The following is a 13,324-nucleotide window of genomic DNA, read 5'->3' on the forward strand; positions in this document are numbered from 1 at the left end:
ACTGAAAATAACAACAACAATACAGAATTTTTTGAGCCATGCCCTCCAAAGTTACCAAAGCATTTGTTCATCCAACTGTGCACACAGTTATATATGGACCAAATAAAAATAGATTCAACTGATAATTGCCTATTCAATATTTCTGATATTCAGTGCTGATCCTTGAAGTATACTGTTAGAAGTAGCAACAAATATACCAAAACTCTGTATATAACAAGAATGTGAATTAATTTAAGAACACAAATAAATATCATTCTTTTATTGCGTGAAAGTTTGGAGAAAAAATGGTGCAGCAGTAATTTTCAAATTAAGAACTTCCTAGTTCTGATCTAACTTTTTTTACCGCAAATTCAGTTTAAAGTTTGCTTTCATGTGTACCTTGCTGTTCAGGGAAAAAAAGTAGCAGTTTAGGTTGTAGACTCAATGACAACCATTTTTTTTACAACAACTCACAACACCCTTTGACCTTTCAAAAATACCCCTTAAAAACACAGGAGGTTTCTGATTTGTATTCTTTAATTAGTGATTAAACTGCCCTTAAAAAATACAAAAAACAATGGCAACTTGATACAAAATAACCTGTCAATGTACAATTTGACATGAAATGTCCTGACAAACTTACAGGAAAGTTATTATTATAGATTCTTGGGAGGGAAAATTGATATATTACAGATTTTTGCAAAGTTGTATACTTTATATAGACATCTTTTATTCAACCTCTAGTTGAATAATACATGAATAAACCAATGGTATTTATATCACAATCAAGGTCAAAGCTTTTTCTTTCTTCTTTTCTTGTTAATTTGCTTGCAGAACTATTATAATTAGAAATTCTGTAAATATTTAAGGTATTTTAGCAATGTATGCTAGCTGTGTGTGTATATACAGTAAGCTCTATGCAGATGAAGCTCCCAAGTTTCATGTATCCATATTATTTTTACTTCATTCATACAAAAGTTTGGTATCTTGAGTGATTGTTCCACAAATTGAGAGAAAATTAGATAATGCCATCTGGTTTCAGAAATAATTCTGACAGGTTTGGGCTTTGGGCTTTCAAGTTGTCAGCTATGTTCTGATTCTTTTGTTTGTCTTGGTATAAAATTTTTACAAAGTTCCTTCAGCTGGTAAATATCAACTTATCATGAATGATTGGTACAAATGACAGAGGATCTAGACAGATGGTCTAGAATTCCTTTCAGTATCCAAAGGAAGAGAAATGTGATTAAGGTGAACTTAACTTCAAAGTTCATTTAAGTTGCAGGTTTTCTTATTTTCATTCCTTCACATTATTTTAAGCCAATTTATTTGCAACTAAACTATTTCCTTTGGCAGGACTCCTTTGAGATTCTCACTCCATAAATTACTGTTGCTCAGTGGGAAAAGTTTATTTAATTCTCTATATTTTCTGTCTTATCACTGGGTCTTTATCTTATCTTTGGTTATTGGAATTTTACTTAGAATAAGGAGTTTGGCCCTTAGTTCATGAGTCGGTGTTCGATTTCTTTTGTTTATCTTATTGTAAGAACTGCTAGGTGCTTTTTCAAGTGATAAATTTGAATTCATCTCTAATTTTGGCACAAATGAAATAAGATTTAGACAGATGGTTCAAAATTCCTTTGAGTATCTGTGCAAGATAAATGTGATTAAGACAAATGTAACTCTGAGCTTGAGTTGTATTTAAGAAGCCTTTCTATTTTTATTCCTTCACTGATGTTAATTTATATGTACTAACCAATTTTTTTTGGCAGGGCCATCCTCTTGTCATTGCATAAATTACAGCTGCCTGTGAGAAAAGATGGAATTAATTTTCCACAGTCTAAGATTTATCACTGGACATTTATTTTAGCTTTACTTATAAACTAGAGTAAAGAATTTCAAAATGTAGCTTGCATGCATTCATATTGAGAGATATTTTTGATACCACTATAAAGTTGGTAATTGGAACTTTTATTTATTTAGTGATTGAATTAAAGTGAATTATTAGTGCTTGATAACCAGCTCATACTTATGACTGGTTGCCAAGCATTTCATGATCATATAATCACTATTTGCATCTTCTCTGCCAGCTTCCCCAGCAAGTCAATTGGAAAGCAGCAGAGAAGGTGAAAGTGGAGGGGGATGAAAGTGAACTGAAATCCTTCATCGGGCTGCAGGGTGTGGAAATAATAATAATAATAATAATAATAATAATAATAATAATAATAATGATGATGATGATGATGATGATGATGATGCTGTTGTTGTTGTTGTTGTTGGAAGGGAACTTGGAGGTCATCTAGTCCAACTCCTGCTCAGGTAGGAAACCCTATACCATTTCAGACAAATGGCTGTCCAGTTTCTTCTTAAAAAAACTTCCAGTGTTGGAGCATTCACAGCTTCTGGAGGTAGGTTGTTCCACTGATTAATTGTTCTAACTGTCAGGAAATTGCTGACTGCAATCAATAATTGATCTTAAAGCTAAAAAAATGAGAAACTAAGAAAATCAAATTTATCAAATAGTCCATCTCTACTGAAAACTGGAAAATCCTAAGATTTCTTTCATCACAACAACTCAGCTATATTAAGTATATTTAATATATACTTGACTACAATTAAGTATATTTAGTCGACAGAAATTATCACAGTAATTGTGATGGAATGTGCAGCTGGAGAAGGAAAGAAGGGTGAAAATTGACAATAGCACCATGGCATCCCAGGGAAGAGGCCATACATTGCAAAGAGGAGATTAAGCAAAAGATTGCACAACCCTAAACTGGACGGTGGAGGGTCCTTTAATTCCTCCAGGCACTATGGGGGAGAGAGGGTGTCACCACATAGTTAATTCACCATGGGCTGAGACGGACAACTGAGTATCATCAGCATACTGATGAAATCTCACCCCATAGTGACAGATGATCTAACCCAGTGCCTTCATGTGACTGTAAACAGAAGGGGAGAAAGTACTGAGAAAGTACTCAGAGCAGCAGGTAATGGCCGGTCCACACTAAATGAAAACAGCCACAGAAGAAGGAAGTGAACCAGGACAACACAGTGCCCCCTACTCCCAACTCCCAAAGCTGCTCCAGAGGATACAATGGTCAATAGTACTGAAGGTCATCGAGAGGTCAAGTAAAGAGAAGGTGGACTCATTACCCCCATCCAAATCCCACCAGAGATCATCATAAAAGGTTACTGACGTTATTCTTGATGTATTTAGAAACAGCGACCTTTATGAATGTTTATAGATATCTTTGTTTGGTGAGATGGAGAGAAATGAAGTTGATGTGAATTATATTAGATTGCTCAGTCTATAATGTTCTAGAATTATAATTTTGTAAGTCTTTTGTAATCAGTATAGTATAACAATATCAGAATACCCAGAACTTTGTTCCCCAAAGCAATAATCAATGATAGATAACAATATTATTTATACATGCAACTATATAAATATATTATAGCCAAGTATCAATGGTTTCCCTGCAAGACATTTACCTTACCAAAAAAACCCTCTGTTTTAGCAGCAGGAAGATTAATCAAACTCTTTGGAAGTAGTTTTCATTGTTATTGTTACCACCGTTCTCTGAATGACAGAAGGAATGTCAGCATTTACAAAGAATCAGTAGGGTATCATCCGATTAGCAAGCAGAAAAGGGGGGATATCAGTACAATATATCTGTCTAAAAGTGTCCACTGTGGCAAGATCTTCTACAACAGGGCTTTTCAACCTTTTCACACATAGTACGACTTGATAAAGTACAGGTAGTCCTCAACTTACAACAGTTTTCTTAGTGACTGTTCGAAGTCACAATGGCACTGAAAAAAGTGCGCCTCAAGCCACAGCCAAGCAAGACAGTGCCCAGCGGCGCTCTTCCTCTTGTCCAAGGTTTTCATCATTGTGAGCAGGGCTTTTTTTCTCATAGAATGCCCAGAACGGAGTTCCGGCACCTTTTTTGGATGGAACCTTGTAGGGTAGGCAAGGTGGGTTGTATGACATGTGTGAGTTCCGGCACCTTTTTTTTAGAAAAAAAGCACTGATTGTGAGCATTTCTGTTGAGGATTGGCAGTGGAGGTGGGGTAGGGGGGTGTTTGGTGTTTATTTTCCCCGTCCTCTGGGTGGTTGCAGCAGGTTTTGGTCACTTCACGTGACGGTGGAACACTGTGACTATCATAAATATGAATCAGTTGCCAAGCATCTGAATGTAAATCACAAGACCCTGGAGATCCTTCAACATTCCAGCTGATCGGCGCTTCTTCTGGGCTCAGCAAAAGCATCAGGATCAGTGCCGAGTTCCACCTGGAGCCTGGCACTGATCCTGGTGCTTCCACTGAGCCCTGACAGCCCCGAAGAAGCGCCAATCAGCTGGAAAGCGGCACTGATCCTGGCACTTCCGCTGAGCCCTGACAGCCCTACAGCTCCAGCCATCTCTCACTCAGGCTTGTGCAGTGCTGCCACTGGTTCAGTTCATTCCCCTCCCCCGCTATCACTTTTCTAGGATGGTTGCGTACCACCTGCCAGGTGCCAATGTACCACAGATGGTACCCGTACCACTGGTTGAAAAGCCCTGTTCTACAAGATAGAAAGCTTTGAAAATTAATATTTAGATTAATTATATCCTTTTTCAGACTAGGCCATGGAGTTAAGTTTTTCTTCACTTTTCTAAATGGCAACCAATAATTTTAATCTACATTGTTCATACCAACCCTAATCAATCATAATTATAATAAGTGGGTTTTTTTAAAAAAATCAGTATAAATAATTAAGAACCATGTGAAATGTATTAATTATTATGGTGGGTTACACAATCAGACAGATGTTTAAAATAGATTTGGCGTTTATATCTATCTACCTGTCAAATCCTTCCCAAGGACATGAGATAGGCAGAGGTTGTTTGATGGTGTTAAAAGTATTGTTGAAGGATGTAAACTGTTTAATAAATTATTATTATATTGATTGGTTGCACAGTCAGCCAGATGATTAGACTGGATTTGGCATTTTTGTTCACCTGTCTTAAATCCTTCCCAAGTACATGGGCTAGGCAGATGTTGTAGTTTAATAATATTAGTGGTATTGTTGCGGATGTAAGCTGACTTTTGCAATTGACTAATGGTGATTTTGTCAATGCTGATAGTGTTCAAGTGGTACTCCAGATATTTTAGGATTGTACCCAAGGAATCTATTACTATTGCTATTATCTTTGGTTTCTTTTGCTACTTTTAGGCTTTGCTACAAATACGCAGGTCTTTGTATTTTGCTATTTTATTCAGTTCTTTCTCTTCTTTTCTGCTCTCTCCAGATACTGCCACATCCACTAGCCAGACTTTAATGTTTTCTTTCTTCTTATTATTAACTTCTCAATAATTTGCAAAACTGGGCTCAGTAGATGTCATTTAACAGACAGCTAATAAAGAATAGTGGCAAAGCTGAGAACTATCTTCATTAGTTTTTTTCTCTTATGCAAAATTATCTTTAGAAGAAACATATGCCTAAAAAAATTAGTAATTTGGAAAAATCAAAGTCATGAAGGGAAAAATAGCATATTTTTGGTGTCAGGAGCATAAAAATCTGTGAAATGTTTAGCTAAGAAACATTCAAGTTAAGAAAAACAGAATTGTTGTTTGTAAAATTTGGAAATACTTTCTCTTTGAAATCAAGAAAAAAAATCCTATTTATTTCAAGGTTGCTACTTTCACAAATCAATTGTTATGAAGTATAGACACATAGGGCTCCAGGCAACTGAGTTTTACCTCTTTTGTCTTTTTGTTTCTGAAGAAGCAAAAGAATAATTCAATAGACATCCAATATTCATTAAATATAAAAAAGAAGAAAGCTGTAATTGAATGCACCAGAGTTTTGTCAAGACTGATGTTCTTTTAACTGGGTTTTGCTGATCTTGGTAGCATTTATCATCAATGACTGTTGTATTTTTCTCCTCTTCTTTTTCCAAATAAATCTCATAGCTTAATGATTAATTTATAAACTTTATGGCATTTCTTCAAATAATTGAGCATTAAAATAATGGCAATACTAAATGAGATAAATGTGGTTAACACCAAATGCCTACAACGATTATTTTAAAACTCAGCATCTGTCAGCTACAACTTTTAGGTTCTATCATTTAAAAAAAAAATAAAAAAAAAATAATCACACAGGTTTTGAGACTAATGAAGATTTTAAAAATAGGTGTTTTTTTAAGCAGATACAAATTGTGACCTTAGTTTGGTCCTCATGTGGTCACTGCTACAAATGGCTACATATATACACAGGATTGTCTGTCAAAAAAAAGCACAAAACACTATAATAGGCAGAAAACTATTCCTGTAAGACTTGAAAAAACATGATTTACATCTGAATTGCTTACCGTGTTGGAAATTGAGACACGGTAAAAGAGTACTAAGGAGAGGTAAAACACAGCAACAAAACAGGAAGGCATTCTTTTATCACAAATATCAAAATGTATATCAGAATCTGATGCCATGAATTTATGTTTAATGCTTATAACTGTCTCTTCCATTCACTTATTGTTGGGGGCCTGTGTAAGTCATTAAATGACTGCCAGGGAGTCATGGAGTCACCGGCAATCACCGGTATGAAAAAATTAGCTGCAGGTTGGAAGCCAGCTAGGCCCATTGGCGCATAGACCCTCTCCCCACCCCACCATGCCTGGGTCCGCTTACCTTTCCATCCCCTCACTTCAACCCCATTCAAGCCCTATTCTCACGATGGTAAAGAAGGCGCCTTGTCCAAATCACATTCCAAACCATCATGAGAACAATGGCATTTGCTAGCATTTTTTCCTTCTGGAGATGAAAATACTATTGAAGATGGCATTCTTTCAGCATGCCAGCTTGGCTAGCTTTTCCATCAGATTTGAGATCTGTTCCTCCAGCACATGAGAGAATTTGCCCTCTCTCATGGAGGGGAGGGAAAATCCCTTGGCGTGCTGGGGGCATGGACCTCAAATGTTCCATCTCCTCCATTTGCAACTTTCCTCGCTGGCTCCCCCAGAAGCTGGCACAGAAAATTGCAAGGGCAATCACATAACCACAGGGTACTTGGCAATCGGTCGTAAATGCAAACAGGTTGCATTCAGAGCATCCTAAATGCAATCATATAACTGGGAAAAGAGTGGCACGAAGTTTTACGATGCCTAGAAGTACTTTACAGGCAATAAAGCATCCATTCCACTGCTGTTGTGACTGTGAATGTTTATTAAAAGAACAGTCCTAAGTCGAGGGCTACCTATATTTGTCCAAAACAGATTTCCAGCTTAATCCAGAAGCAAAGCTTATTTCGGTATTTATTATATTTTTGTCCGCTTTCAAGAAAAAAAGCATTGTCTGATTTATTCGTGTATCACATTTCATTTTTTGAAAGGCATACAGTAAAAGAATAAAGAATGAATCCAGCTGTATGACAACCTCATTCATATGGAATTCACACTAAATGCAATCTCTTCCCTTTGACTAAACATGAACTTCCAGCATTCCTACATGCAAGCTGCGGGATCCACAGGGAATCAGAAGGTTAGTTTGGAAGTGGCAGATCTAACAAAAGAAAGACCTCAAAGGTTTTTATTACTGCCATATTCTCTTTCCGATCACTCCTAACCAGTTGCTTTTTGCAACTGGGTTTCTTCTGTCAATAGGCAGAACAAGGCCATAATATCTATTTTCTGGCGTCATGAAAGACAGCAAATTGTTAATTCTTATTGAGCTGCCTCCAAGCATCCTCATGTTTACAGCTAATGCCAATTAGAATCTTTGATAGCTAATTTGTAGACTCTAACCTACATAGTTTAGACTGCAATGGTTAAGTGGTTTAGGTAGCAAAAGGTAAAGGTAAAAGGTTTCCAGTTGTGTCCGACTCTAGGGCACAGTGCTCATCTCTGTTTCTTGGCCAAGAGAGCCAGCATTTTATGTGGTCATGTGGCCAGCATAACTATACGTCAAAGGCACATGGAACATTGTCACCTTTCCACCGAAGCGGTACCTATTAATCTACTTTCATTTGCAAGCTTTCAAACTGCTAGGCGGGCAGGAGCTGGGGCAAGGAACGGGAGCTCACCCAGTTGCACGGTGCTTGGATCTTGAACCCAGGCTGTCAGTTTTCCAGCTGATAAATTTAGCATCTTTAACCATAGGTAGCAAGCATGGTATTATTTAATGCCAGCAACAAAGAAAGCCACCTATGTGATAACTCAGTACTTGAAATAATGTGGTTCACCCTGAATTTTATAGATCTTGATTTTCACCTCTGCCTTAGTTCATAATACTTTAGTTTGGACTCGAGTTCACAATAACTACCTGTCTACGAAAGATAAATTGAGATCCAGAGGTTCTCAGGACAAAGACAGCAGTCCTGTCAACAATCAACAGTCCCTGGGTTTCAAAGCCATGAAGTCCATTAGAATATAGGAAAAAAAATGGAAGAAGGGACAATATATTTAAACCGCATGGTATATGTGGGTATATGTGGAAATGATTCCTGGGGCTGACAATCAGCTATTCAATGATACTTCAGCTTAGTTGCAGTAAAGTTTCTTATTTAGAGTGCCGTGTACTGCCCTGGTTCTGGGAGATTTCAGAACAAACCAATCCTAGCAGCAAATTAAGTCACATAAGTTCCGGACAATGAGATTTACTGTAGATTCCCAGTATGGAATGTTTGACACCATTCCTTTTTCTAGATATTCAGAGACACCATGCTTTTCATTATGGCATTTCTATTTTGTTATGTCAGAGTAGGGATTTTTAACTACTACTGTCATGTCACAGATAGGGATTTTGCTGCTAAGGACTCTGGAACTTGTACCACCAATACACGCAAAGGGAAACCAAAAAGTCAGGCAAAAAAACATCACTCATGATATTTTCTAGAAAACCTGTAATATGGTTGAGAAAATTCAAACTGGGGAAAGCTGTTCCTTATATAATAAAAGTTAACTAGAATTAATTAATTAACCAATCACTTTTTAAAATCTCCCTCAGGGGGACTCTGAGTGGTCTACAAAAATATTAACTTATAGTTAAAGTCAAACTGTCTGATTTCCTTGCTGCAGTATAAGTGCTAGATATAAAAATGCTTCAGCTCAAAAGTAGGACCAATATTCACATGCACAAAATCCCATAATTTACATGCAATTTTATTCCTTGGCCTGTCAAGGTGGAGTGGTAGTATTGAATAGTGAAATGGATTCTCAAACAAATTCCTGAAAAGTTGTTGTCAACCCAAAGCTCAGAAGACCAAATTTTGACTTCGTAAGTGTAGTTTATTATAACTAGGTCAGGTTTAGGACAAAATAATGAAAAGAAACTGAGCTTTTGATTTCTGCATTTCCTTGACAATATTTTTTCCCTTGCGATGCAACTCTAACACATTTCCAAGTGTTACTTATCTGAATAATCTCAATACATAAAAAAACATGGTGCGCAGTTTAGCTTAGCTCTTGGTTATAGATAGGATTCTATCTAATTTCTTCCCCAAGCAAAGGGTATAAGGAAGAATGAAAGGTACATGGCTTGTCAAATGGATTAAATCAAGAGGGATGGTAACCTGGCACATTGCCTCATGTACAATTATCAAGAAATATGACCCCATGGAAATTTGTACGCATGGAAGGCCTCAAACAATGAACGGATTTAGGATTATATAAATCACAATAGTCTGTAGTATAATCACATGAGAGAACAAACCTGCAAAGCTTATTATACTGAATACCCAGATGGAGAACAACAGTTGTTGCTGTACTCAGAATTACCACTCTTGTAATCAATAACAAGAAAAAAAGAACAGTTGGGCAACTTGTTTCTTATTATGTTCACTTAGGCAACGTCTAGATCAATAAAGAGCATTAAGCTTCATACCTCTCTTGGCTGTGCATACTCAATTTGCCCAGTGTATGCTGAGGAGGGATTTGGTGGTACATTCACATTCCTTAGCAGATAAATATGCACATCATTTGCAGAGTCATCGTTTAAATGCCAAACAAATCTCTACAAACTTGCAAAAATGGGAAGAAAACGTTCCGCTAAAGTAGCATTATTATTTGCTGCAGATTGTTGTATAGATGGCTAAATTTTACCTTCAAGAAAGGAGACAATATAACCAGAGTGATATAGGACTATTAAGCATGAATACTGTATGTCCACTAAGATTTAAACCAAAGGCAGTTTTGGAGTGAAAAACATTATTTCTCTGTCAAATCAAAGGCATTTTAAGACTGGAAAGCTACCTTCCTGCTGAAAATCTGATCAATCACTTGACTGAGATGAAAATAACAACCAAAATAGATCAACTATATAGGTAGTCCTCGACTTACGACCAGAACTGACCCCAAAATTTCTGTTTCAAGACAGTTGTAAAGTGAGTTTTGCCCCATTTCATGACCTTCCTTGCCACAGTTGTTAAGTAAATCACTGCAGTTGCTAAGTTAGTAACATGGTTAAGTGAATCTGGATTCCCCTTGACTTTATTTGTCAGAAGGTCACAAAAGGCAATGACATGCCATAAATGCACGCCAGTTGCCAAGCACCCGAATTTTGATCACAGGGGGATGCTGCAAAGGTCTTAAGTATGAAAAACAGTCATAAGATACTTTTCTCAGTGCCATTATAATTTTGAATGGCCACTAAATGAGTGGTTGTAAGTTGAGAACTATCTGGATGTCAAACAGTTACAAATGGTATCTTAATGAAATTTGCTTGTAAAATATAAGTATGCAATATCTTAGGTCAAGATCTTTCCTATACACTTTGGAGATAGGTACTATGTGAACTGAAAGCTATTGTCTAACATCACCTGAACAAAAATGTGAATTTTTTAAAAAAGTTGAGATCCAAAGAGATCTTAACTCTTTTATTAAGCTCATATATTCAGAGTTGCTTCTGTAAAAGGCAAGCGGTGACAATGTTCCACAAAACTAACATATATTATGAGCCTTGCAACAGCATAACATAGCATTAGATTTATTACTGTCTTAGACGGGGACAAAGTTAACTTTCCAAGTGACAAGAATTCAATTCCTTTAGTAGAATCTGTTGCCTCACTCTCATAGCAGCCAGACAGAATTTGGCTACCTGTAAGCAACAGTGCTCTTACAGCCTAGCAGAAGAAAGTAGGCATACTGAACATCATCTCTGCCTGGATATTCTTTTATGAGAAACCTAGTGAACTTATCAAGTACGGTATGTTTCTGTAGAAATTGCAGTCTAATAGGATGTGTTGTCCTCTGTAGTAAGGAAGTCCCATGGGCAAAGGGATGCAGACAAAGAAATTTTTCAGTATTTACCATCAATAATAGCTGAAGGCAATGCACCAAACCTAGCTGAGACAAATGCTCTACAATGTATATAATTTGTTAAGGACTGGCAGGAATCAGATGGATTAGTAACAAAGGTAAGGCTTCAAGATTTAAGCTGCCTTAAGTTGCCTCATGTTAATATCTTCATACAACCCTATATCAAGATTTTTCTTCTTCTTCAGTGTTCATTTTCTATACTGCCTCACTAGAGAAGTTGTATTTTGCCCATATTTTTCTATCTTCCAGGTAGATTGGAAGTTATCCTTGTTAATCAGGGAAATCAGCCATCCCACTCCACCAGAATAAACATTAGCCATCAAGAGATTCAACACTTTTTAGAGAAGGAGCTTTCTCCTATCTCCGTATGGGATAAATTCAAGTAATGAATTAATAACTAGGTTAAAGAACTGAAAAAAATCTCAGTGAAATAATATTGCTTGAGCAAAAAGCGTTCACCAGGTTTAGATCACACCATACCTAGCATTACATTAGGAGAGTTATTCCATCTATATGAAGGATATCACTTCAAGATAATGCTAGTCATCTGTTTTTCTGAACCGCACGCATTAAAATAGTATTTTTTAAAAATCAAACAAGTTTATGGATTTAACATATCAAATATTTAACACCAATTTTTCATTATTTCTTTTCTTCCAAAAAACCCTTTTAAATTGAATGCTTGAAAAGCAGTTTTGTATATATGCTTCTAAAATAAATTAGTGAACTGCAAAGTAAACCTAAATAATTATCTCCTGGAGTTACAGTTAATTCTGTATATACTAAAAAAATCCATTTGACCATACTATTTGGTTAACGGCTAAAGAATACATAGACAAACAGATAAACAGAGGCAGAGGTTGTTGAGACAATGTTGATTCTGCAATCTGATGACATTAATTTAGCATAAATAAGTGCCCTAAGGAATTCTGTTACTTAATGATTATATTGAGATTTTGACTCAAATTAGTGACATCTATTAAATAAAGCACTCCTTAGGAATGTGATAATTGTACTGGAACATATTGATTCAGATTTTATTAACTCTGTTCCTAATGCAACATAGCATCTGTTAATGTTATTTCATAATTTCATCATTCCAACGAAACACACACTGAGAATCAGTTGGTTTTAGTGATTAAGAAGTTGGATTAGCTTTGGGGAGACTCAGCTTCAATTTAATCTTCAGCTATGGAAATTCATTTAGTGACTTTCAGCCAGTCCTCTCTCTAAGTCCACCTTAAACTCCTGCAGTAACACTGGCATAATCACAATTTAACAAATAAATAAACATTTCATGTAGGAAAACTGGTCATTTTCAAATTAAGTCTGATTAAAAGTAGATAGGAAATTAATAAAAACCAAGTACTGTGTATCACTTGCTAAGACAGAATTCATGATACAATAGTTCCTGCAAAAGCAAGTATAAAAAGAAAAAGGAATTCCTACCAATTCCAATAAAGATTGCTTTAAAACCATCATCCTTTAAAGCACTGAGTGTCAGTCCTTCCACTGAAAGGCCTGTTCCACAGATGATCTGAAAGATAATATTGGGAAGGTCTCTGTAAGTTTTCCAGTCACTTTTAAAATTTATTTTTCTAATTTAAATAAAGAAATTAATCTAGGTAAATTTATTTACTGATTTATGTAGCCACACAAGTAAGTGACTTTGGGTGGCGTACAATAGGATAAAAATAATAAATATCTCAAATTGTTAACAAGTATTTAAGAGTTAAAAAAACTATAAAAACAGCTAAAACACTATTTATTTATCTGATTTTTATAGCTTCCCATCACACATACATACAAGATCAAATTAAGAAGCTTTGTTTTGGTCATTCAGTTGATTATGCAAGGACATAATGGTCCACTTAAAGTCAACATAACCTTTAAAAGATGATCATAGACCTGGATCTGTGCCACAGTGATTGGAAAACATATTGCGAAAACTCCTTAAAGGGTTTCAGTATCAGCTATTTCTGAATGCAACTGAAGTTTTGTACTTAACCGCAAAATCAGTGTGACTTGAGTTTCACAGACATGAAGGA

General features: G+C 36.1%; 1 protein-coding gene across 4 annotated transcripts in view; it reads right to left on the reverse strand.

Annotated features, from left to right (window-relative positions):
• Nucleotides 1-13,324, reverse strand: part of DPYD (dihydropyrimidine dehydrogenase) — a 567,113-nt gene that overhangs the window by 355,433 nt on the left and 198,356 nt on the right. For all 4 annotated transcript variants that reach the window (XM_039339800.1, XM_039339803.1, XM_039339804.1 and 1 more), the window contains one exon: nt 12,726-12,813. In XM_039339800.1, the coding sequence (XP_039195734.1) occupies nt 12,726-12,813 (88 nt within the window). The remainder of the gene's footprint in view (nt 1-12,725; nt 12,814-13,324) is intronic.

Source organism: Crotalus tigris, unplaced genomic scaffold, assembly GCF_016545835.1.
Source record: "Crotalus tigris isolate CLP2741 ecotype Arizona unplaced genomic scaffold, ASM1654583v1 scf7180000017739.2905288, whole genome shotgun sequence".
In the NCBI taxonomy this organism is placed as follows: Eukaryota; Metazoa; Chordata; class Lepidosauria; order Squamata; family Viperidae; genus Crotalus; species Crotalus tigris.